Genomic DNA, 9,879 nt, shown 5'->3' with positions numbered 1-9,879 from the left:
GCAGAACTAGCTGGGAAGTATACAGCTGCATTGAAAGAGGACCACTCACTACAGGGGAAGTCGTGATATCATTGCTACAGTTAAAGAACTGCTCTGTGGCCCTACTTGTCTATGTCTTGTGCTTGAATTCCAGATGTCCTATGGGTGGGTTGGATCCTACTCTATCAATGACTTCATGAGAGCGAGCACAACTGAACCGTATGCCACAATGTGGAAATACACTGAGGTAGGAAAACAAACGTAGTGTGTCTACATTGATTATTTCATGATTCACATTTGTTTTGCATGTCCTAATGCTTCTTCTAAACATGAGAGGTAACATTTGCAAGCAAATGTAGAATGTTTACCTCACCTTGTCTAGCCTATTACAAACTACTGCTGTGTTAACTCTTACTCTTGCAACATAATGTAACCCAACAGCACAAGGTGCCTGCTACAGCACCAGTTACCATGGTGACAGACTTCCTGTCCAAGTCATTGACCTTATTTGTTTGGAACTTAAGAAGAAATGGAGCAAAAACAATATATTTTCCTTCTGGTAAAATAAACATAAGAATTGCTTTCTGTGACTTACTGGGGTTGAATAATTTGGCGCATTTCATTGTCTTTAGGAACAGAACAGGACCAATCTCGTCAGCGGAAACAAAAAAGGTCTGACCAAAGCGGTCCAGGACGACAAGTATGCCTTTATCACCTCCACCTCGGTCCAACATGGCCACTACGAGCAACTCTGCAACCTTCAGATGGTCGGACAGAAGTTCTTCACCTACGGCTTTGGCATCCTTTTTCCCAAAGGATCCGTTTACAAAGACGAGATCAGTTGGGAGATTTTATTCCTCCGACAGGAAGGATACCTGGAAATGCTGGAGAAACAGTGGCTGATGGGATCTCACAATGACGAGGATATCTGTTCGGACACACGGAAGACGGTGGAAGACATGGGTGTACTTGGAGCCGAGAGTTTCGTTGGGTTGTTCCTGTTCCTGGCTGGAGGGATTGCAGTAGGGATGGTCGTCCAGCTGGTGGAAGTCTCGTGGTATCACGCGAGAGGAAACAAGAGGAAGCACGACGTGGTACGTTCTGTCAGCATGAGGGTGCACCTGACTGAAATCTTGCTCTCTGGGAATGAAACAACATGGCTATAGATGTGTTTGTGGACAGTGTTTGTAGTTTGCTGGCATGTCAGCACAGTGTGTGTCGTTCTATAAATTCTCATGCATGCTTGGTCCTTATGTGTCAAGTAAGAAACTGCACAAATGTGAATGGTGCTAATGATATCAGTCTGGCTGCCATGACTCATGAGATATCTGGAAATGCAATAGATATCATGTACAGTGCATGCACTCAGAGGTTGCAAGTTGTTCAGCTGGTGGAAGTATCTGTGAACATTAAAACAACATGGCTATGAATAAAGCATACGCGGAGGGCACCTGCTTGTGGATGTTTGTGTGTTGTGATGGGGGTGCACCTGACTGAAATCTTGCTCTCTGGGAATGAAACAACGTGGCTATGAATAAAGCATGTGCTGTGGGCAGTTTGAAGCAATTATGTTTGTTTGTGTAGCTTGCTGGCAAGTCAGCACAGTGCGTGTCATTAAATAAATTTTAATGCGTGGTCCTTATTTGTCGAGTGAGAAGCTGCATGAATGTGGATGTTAAAACAAATTTAGAAAAGCCTAAGTTCGGCAAGCAAACCTTGTGCTGCTGCATGCCATATTTTGAATTTCAAAAGAGACTGTGAGATGACAGTGTGATTTTGTTTTCAGGATGGTGTAAACAAGGACCAGCAAGTTTGACGGACTGTAGTCCTCAATATTAATATGCTAGTTTTATGTCACTTCCCTGTGGATGATGTAGAATATACCTTTAGAAACAACAACAATATAAACCATGTATGAGCACAATGCATGAGATTGTAAAATTGTCAGGACAACTGAGTAACCAATCATTTGATGCAACCATGTACCAGCGAAGTAAAACCATAAGACAGCATAGGATGTAGCCGTGGCTAAGGCAGCCGCTTTTACAAATTTCCATGTAGTTACTGGAGTCAAGACAATAATATAATCATAAGCGTACTAGTAGTGCAACATGGAAGACATGTGAACCAAACAGAACTTTTTGGAGACAGGAAGTTACGAAGAAATTTAAGAAGAATAAAGCCCTGTTAAGTTTATTACTGTTTCATTGTTATTGAGGAAGTTTACAGCAACATAATTATGTTGATGAGTTAAATTATTACGTACGCAGCCTTGCTCTATAGCTGCCAACTTGGCACATGACATAATTCACAAATTAAGCAATTAAAAATGTGGACTTCAATGTAAAGTATATGTCTTATATCACAATTACGCATCATTGATTTACTTATCACACAGTCATTAAATTCATGATTACTATAATGATAAGGTTAAACAGCTAGAAAACTACAGGTACATGACATTGTCTTCTTCCATAACTTACACATAATATACATTAGATGGAACACTTATATAACCATCTCTGGATAACTTTAACTTAATAGTATACATATAATTATTATAATAAATCATTCATCTAACTAGCCTCCTTTGCAGACTTGAGTGAAGGCAGCGTTATTTTTGAGGGAGAGCGCTCATGTGAGAGTATACTCTATAGTAAACCCCCTCTTGGTAACACGTGTATAAATTGTGTATCAGCACTACCCTCAAAAAAGTAACACCGACACCGCTCAAGTCTGCAAAGGAGGCTACATCTAATAATAACAAAATAAAACTAAATGAAACTCTTGAAGGATATATTATAAGGCTGGGTTTCCAAGGTTTTAATTAGTCCTGTTTGTTCCTGCCTTTGAAAGTGTCCATGGCTGTATCAATGCCGAAAAACTTCACCACTGCCCACATGGCGTCCATGGGAAGGACTCTGAAAATGTAACATGGAGACAGACTTAATACTCAGCACTGAATGTCTGAGTGGAGTTTAAACAAGTTGGCAAACGAGTGCTAAAAGAAGGTTCAGCTCTAGAAATCCAGTCCTGACAGAGCTTCAGCGCCAGTGTACATGTAAGCTATGTTTACCCTAGCAAATGCTCTGCTCTCTAAAGTCTTACTCAAACACATATATTTGGTGACAGGGTCCAAATCCATCCTGCTATAAAATTGCAACATGATGTAAACCAACACTAGTTACCATGGTGACAAACGTCTGGTCCAGGAAAATGACCTTACTTCTTTGGAAAAGAAGAGGAAGAAGAAACAGAGCAAAAACAATATGTTTTCCTTCTGGGATGGTAAACATAATGATATCATTCAGATTTTTAAAAAATTTGCTTAAAAAAACACTTGATGCAAGCATGTTTAACCCCCAGTTTTGGGAAAAAATGTTAAATTGGATATATACATGTATAGAGAGAGAGAGATCATAGTACTTACGGCTTGAGGAATGTGAAGAAGTTGAGGATACCAGGCACAAAGACGACTTCTCTGTTAGTTAAGATTCCGTGCATGATGCAGTCCACTGCATGCTGAGGCTCCAGGGGTGGCAGTAACCAGCCTTCCCTGTGTGTGGAGGGGGTGGTTGAAAATTTTTATCATTAACTAGAGAGGTAACATTTGCAAAGCAAATGCATAATGTTTAGTAGTAATACCTTCGCATATGGTCTGCTCTGTTAAGTCTTACTCAAACACGTTCATATACATGTATATAGTCAGACAGGAGTCTAAATCCCTCCTGCTATAAAATTGCAACATTATGTACCCCAACACCAGTTACCATGGTGACAGATGTCTGGCTCAGGTCATTGACCTTATTTGTTTGGAGAAGAAGAGATAGAAGAAGAAACAAAGCAAAACAATATACTTTCCTTCTGTGAAGGTAAACATAATAAGAATCGGATACTGCATAGTGAGTACATTGTGGGTATGTAGATACTTGATATGTACAAACATGTATGTAACGGAGGATGGAGTTGAACACATACATGTATACTATGATACAGGGATCATGCCTTACTTGGGAGAAAATCCCTCAAACATCCCAGTGCTGATGATCCAGGGGTAGGCTGCTGTGGTGTAGATGCCCTGTTTCTCAGTCCGCCTGATCTCGTACCGCAGACACTCCTCAAACCCCACAGCTCCAAACTTACTGGCCGAGTAGTCGCACAGACCCACACCGCCGTAATGGCCTATTGAGAGGGTAAAGAGGGGACAATTCAATAAATTAATGGCAGATGAATACAAGACAAATTGTGTACATTTGTACAGCTGAATTGTGTTGATTCTTACAGTTATACAGCACGTCGACATAACGTACAGAACCTGCGCAAAACCTGTAATGTATTATGCATAGCACTTTGGCAGAATGTCTCATACCGGTATAAGGTCGTATTTGCATATATAATGCATACAAGGTTGACATCCCATCTGTAGTTTCCAAATGTTATGTCAGAAAAGATATCTTCTGCAACAGGCAAAATTCTGATGCAACATTGATAAAAAATCCGACAAAAATTTGAAAAATCAGGGTTCATGCAAGCGCAGTACATTCTGCCAATGTGCTCAGTTATACACAACTACAGGTCATGTACAGATCATTAAATTCTAAAATCCAAACTGTCTGAGTGTGACTGACCTGCTATACTGGCTATGCTGATGATGTGACCATGGCTGTTAGCCAGCATTCCTGGAAGAAAGGCCTTCACTGTCTGTTCAAACAGGAGATACATGTAGAGTTGTGTTAGAAATATGTCACATCATGTAATATTCACAACATTTCCTGAAACATTTGTCCCTTCCCCACAAGAAAATGGATGGACTGGTCCTGGAGACAGCCCTGGTATATTGCCGCCCTGTACGGTCACCATGCTATGTGGCTGCAATGATCGGGTGTCAAACAAACTCTGGCCAGCCAGTGCACCCCTAATCCAGCCTGTTGAGTATGGTCACCAGGCTAATGCATTTCACTGATTACTTTTTTTAACTGTATTTTTGTTGGATAACTTCAGCCGAAATCTAAAAGAAAAGGAAGACTAAAAACAAAAAAAAGAAGAGATTCTTTACCCATACAGACCCTAATTTCATTCAGGACTGGAAACCTGGAACCTGGAAACACAACATTAATTTTCCCTTGCCTAATTGTCTGGTCTGAGTTGTTTGTTCTGCCTCAGGCCTAGGAAAAAATGCTGTGTTTCCTGTTTCCCGACTGACCCTACAAAAAACTGCTGACCCTAGCCTTTTTTTGTGGATCTCACATATATAGTGACAAGAGTCGAAGTGCCTCCTACTATAACATTGCAACATGATATAACCCAACACTAGTCACACTGGTGAGAGACAGTCTGGTCCTTGACCAGGTCAGAGGTCAGTGTTTCGAAAAGAAGAAGAAGAAACATAGCAAAAACAACATGTTTTCCTTCGGTAAAGATAAAAAAAGAATTTTCAGGTCCGAAACAGGAAACATAATAATAACATTAACTTAATCAGTTTAAGTGTGATTGTTTTGTTATGTTTAAGGAGAAGGACTTGTACAAGCCTTTACCCAGAATTTTCCCTATGCCTTACCCAGAAGTGAGCCAGTGTGTTGACTGCGAAGGTTTTCTCGATCCCCTCATCCGGCAGCTCCAGCAGGGTTTTCCCACAGACCACGCCGGCGTTGTTCACCAGGATGGACACATCTCCCACCTCTCTCCTCACCTGCTCCGCTATCCTACAGGCACAACAATCTGTATCTGTATCTGTATAGCCAGTATAACCACCCTTCAGCGTAAGACACCAGCTTCGCAGGCATACGGCGCGGCGGCAGCTAGCTATATCACACCGAACGACTTAAGCTTGTTACACTCAATCTTTGCACATTTGATTGCAGGAGTTGTTTAAAGCTTTCTAGTGATGATGCCCCAACTGTGCTTGGTGGCAACGAGTTCCAGTCTACGATAGTTCTGGGGAAATTATACGAGTTTTTGAATACCACAATTCTTGGTTGATAACTCTGATATTTGAAGGCATGACTGTTTCTTGCTCTTGTTCAAGAGTTCCCAAATCTCATATTTGAAGGTGACAGAGAGGAGTACACGTGGGCTTTGTAATCTGAAGCATGAAAAAAACAACAGGACCAAACCTACAGATAATTTGTGGGGGAAAGCTGGAGTATGGTGAATCTAGCCTGGTTATTACCAAACCTATTATAGCTCCTGAGTCCTACATCCTCTCCGATCCGCAAATAGTGATGTAGGACTCTATAATACGTAGCTATAGTAGGTTTGGTAACCAGGCTACGGTGAATTAAGAAAGCTGTTAGGGAGCCCCAAGCTATACCATTTTTCCTGACATAACAAGCTTTCTGCCATGTACCAAAATATCAAGACAATGGCATGTCCAGGACAAAAGATACAGTACAGTACCAGGGAAAGCCACAAGGAGGCCCAAAATTGACCTTGACCTTCCCACAACCAGACACACCAGAATCACTCCTAGTCTCCACCAGACTTCTTTTGCGGGGTGAATAAATCGTAGAAATCGACCTAAAAAGGGTATTAATTGGCCAGAGAAGGTAGCCGGCCAGAGAAGCTAGCTCCAGCTCCCCGCAAAAGAAGTCTGGTGGAGACTAAATCACTCCCTCCATTTCCATGGAGGTGACTTTAAAGATACAACGAGAACCATAGCTTTTCAAAGCTTGCAAGATGTTCTACCTCACTTGCACTGTCAAAGGCTGGACACTTGTTTGACTTTGAGTGACAGGTACCACAGCACATGTAGCTGATTGCCTGACCAAAGTAAAGTTTTCACAGCTATCATTATCAAGATGTTCCACCTCACTTGTAGTCCTGAAGGCTGGACACATGTTTGAGGGACAGCTACATGTACATGTAGCTCAGATCTCCTGATAGCAGAACAAACTAAACAAAAGTTTTCAATGCTATCAAGATGTTCCACCTCATTGGTGAAGGTTAGACATCCAGGTAATAAGATATGCCAAAAACCAGTTACTAAAACAACTGGACCTGATTTTGAAAATGGTCAGACCTTTTAGGTAGCATCCACCACCTTTCGTCAGTGACATTAGTCCAAAGGTAGTGGATGCTACCTGAAACGTCTGACTGTTTCCAAAATCATATCCATTTGCTTGAGTAACTGTTTTTTTGGCATATCTTATTACCTGGATGTCTAATCTTCACCAATTCGGAAGTACAAACTAAACTTAAGTTTTCACAGCACTCAAGATGTTCCACCTCACTTGTATTCCTGAAGGCTGGACATGTGTTTGAGGGACAGGTACATGTAGCGGAGATTTCCGGACAGCAGAACAAACTAAACTTAAAATACGCCAAAAAAACAGTTACTCAAGCAACTGGACATGATTTTGGAAAATCATAACCAGTTTCTTGAGTACTAGTATCTTATTACCTGGATGTGGATGTCTAACCTTCACTGACGTACACAATTAACTTAAGTTTTCAAATCAAAGCTTGCAAGATGTTCCACCTCACTTAATGTGCTATCAAAGGCTGGACACTTGTTTGAGTGATGACAAGTACCATGGTACATGTAGCTGATACCCCAACAGTAGGTTTTTGTATAATGTCCTTGAACAAACAAAACTAAAGTTTTAATAGCTATCAAGATGTTCCACCTCACTTGTATTCCTGAAGGCTGGACACATGTTGGAGAGACAGGTACATGTAGCGGGGAATCTCCTGACAGCAGAACAAACGACCTGGCTGTCCTGGAATGCCAGTGAAATTGTGTCCAGATCCGTGTTTGTGCCTCCCTGCCAGACTTGTTTGGATCAAGCCAGCAGGAGTGAGTCAGCACAGGCTAGAGCTGCACCTATCAATGTCATTCAGAGGGGAATCTATCTGAGGGTTCACCAAAATATCTGACTTGCCGTGTTCGAAATAATGCCAGTGAAATTGTGGCCAGATCCTTGTTTGTGCCTCCCTGCCAGCATTGTTAAATTGGATCAAGTCAGCAGGAGTGAGTCAGCACAGGCTAGAGCCGCACCTATCAATGTCATTCCAAGGGGAATCTGAGGGTTCAGCAAAGTATTTGACTTGCTGGGCTCAAAATACTGGGTACATATACACCTTAATGTAGCCTGACTAAATCACCCGGCCAACATCCAGCCACCAATAAAATTGAACCAAAGACCAACTTTAATGCAGGTAAAATTGGAGCTATGCAGGTGTTTCTGATGTCTACCTGCACCTAACCTGCACTGGTCCATGCACTGGGTTTATTTATACAAATGTACATGTAGGTGAATGTGGACTTTTAATTGCTACATTGAACCACCTATGACGTATCAAACAGGTCCTGACCTTTTAGCCAAGCAGTTGGTGTGTTGGTTATATATTGAGCAGCCTGGGTTCGATTCCCAGGATCCAGGGGTAATGGTTCGATTCCCAGGATCCAGGTTTTTCATGTTTCTACTTGCCCCTGATTGTGTCATTATGTATATAGTGGAGTGACCACAAACCTGTATACATCACTCTTGTTGCTGACATCACAGACATAAGCCTTGGCCTTCCCGTGTGCAGCCTCTACCAGTCTGGCTGTCTCCTCATTTGCTGGATTGTCCACATCCCAAAGAACGACTGTCGCACCCAGCTTGGCAAACTCCAGCGCAAACAGTCGTCCAATACCCATGCCAGCTCCTAGGTTTAAAACAAATGCAAACTAGATGTCAAAGATAACCTTCTTATGTTACAATGTTTCAGGAAGCAGCTGGAAAGAGTAGATTTTGGCCAAAATGACAGACGATATGCCAGGGGAGCGGCAAACTGCTCTCTTAGCGTGGGCCAACTCCCCTGGCATATCATCTGCCTATCTGGCCAATTTCTACGTACTATTTATTTCCAGCCGCTTCTTGAAGCCTGGTAGAAGCTAGTCAAAGATTTCATTTGTGTTGGTTTTCATATACATGTATGCAGCAATTTCCTTTGACGTGTATGTTGTGTGCAAGGCACATTTTGTTGCAGATTGCTTCAGCTCAAATCAAGTTTTACTTTTATTGTATGTGGCAATTTGTGTAACCTATTTGTCAAGGCTAATGGCATCATTTGCATGAAATTTACTCCTTATTTGCATAAGTGTCAATAGTGCAGGTAAAAGCCCTTTTGACAGAATCATCCTGCCAACAGTCTCACTCTAAGCTTTGATTAGTCTGGTATCCTCTTCCACCTTGAAGGCTTTGCAATGATAGGTGCACCATCCCTCCCACAGAAACTCTAGCACTAAAGTAAAGCTTACCCCCTGAACCCTCTGCCCTCAGCTCTGAAAGCTACAACACAACCTACCTTCCCTCCCCCCTTTCCAACAATCGGCTTGACGTTACGTGCACATATATCGTATGATGATGACCCCACACCTTACCTGTGATCACACAGATATCTCCCTCCACAGACTTCCTCCGTGCAGGTAAGAAGACGTGAGCCAGCGCCGAAACCCAAGCGCAGATCACCCTCCAAATCAGCAAGCTCAGCTCCACGAACCCCATGGCGGCCACCAGAGCTTCAGCTAGTCTATGTGCAACAAGAGGGCTCTTTAGACCAGACCCATCCTACCCAGAGAGGTCATCAGGGACCCATCAGGTTCGCGCAAACCTGGAAGCTCTTCTGCCACGATACGTGTTTCGTTTCGCAACCTGGACCACTGGAGGTTGTGCAATACTAGGAGGGATGATGATCCAGTGCATTTCTGGCCGCGTTTCTAGTACTGCTTACTATGCCTCATTCAAACGAAAAAGATTCTACCAAAGTACAAAATCTTTCAAACACATAAAATTAAAACTCAATGAATTCTCTAACAGATAGCTGTATGATTTTGTATGTTTCGGCAAAGGTACGTATCAAAGTGTTACAAATAGCTGAAGAGTGTGTAGTCATTCCTCCTACTGACTGTGGTGT

General features: G+C 42.2%; 2 protein-coding genes across 2 annotated transcripts; one reads left to right on the top strand and one right to left on the bottom strand.

The window, feature by feature from the left end:
- Nucleotides 1–137: 137 nt before the first annotated feature.
- On the top strand, nucleotides 138–1,208 carry LOC109483064 (glutamate receptor ionotropic, kainate 2-like). Its single transcript, XM_019786020.1, has 2 exons — nucleotides 138–226; nucleotides 612–1,208. Exons 1-2 carry the CDS (start codon nucleotides 176–178, stop codon nucleotides 1,143–1,145), a joined length of 585 nt encoding a protein of 194 aa, XP_019641579.1. The 5' UTR covers nucleotides 138–175; the 3' UTR covers nucleotides 1,146–1,208.
- A 958-nt stretch (nucleotides 1,209–2,166) lies between these two features.
- On the bottom strand, nucleotides 2,167–9,615 carry LOC109483156 (retinol dehydrogenase 10-B-like). Its single transcript, XM_019786154.1, has 7 exons — nucleotides 9,347–9,615; nucleotides 8,451–8,628; nucleotides 5,537–5,681; nucleotides 4,608–4,680; nucleotides 3,990–4,161; nucleotides 3,410–3,535; nucleotides 2,167–2,900 (listed from the first exon to the last, which is right to left on the bottom strand). The coding sequence occupies exons 1-7, from the start codon at nucleotides 9,468–9,470 to the stop codon at nucleotides 2,807–2,809; spliced, it is 912 nt and encodes a 303-aa protein (XP_019641713.1). The 5' UTR covers nucleotides 9,471–9,615; the 3' UTR covers nucleotides 2,167–2,806.
- Between the last annotated feature and the right edge of the window lie 264 nt (nucleotides 9,616–9,879).

Source organism: Branchiostoma belcheri, unplaced genomic scaffold, assembly GCF_001625305.1.
Source record: "Branchiostoma belcheri isolate BF01 breed outbred unplaced genomic scaffold, Haploidv18h27 scaffold62, whole genome shotgun sequence".
In the NCBI taxonomy this organism is placed as follows: Eukaryota; Metazoa; Chordata; class Leptocardii; order Amphioxiformes; family Branchiostomatidae; genus Branchiostoma; species Branchiostoma belcheri.
This window is presented reverse-complemented; position numbering and strand designations above follow the sequence as displayed.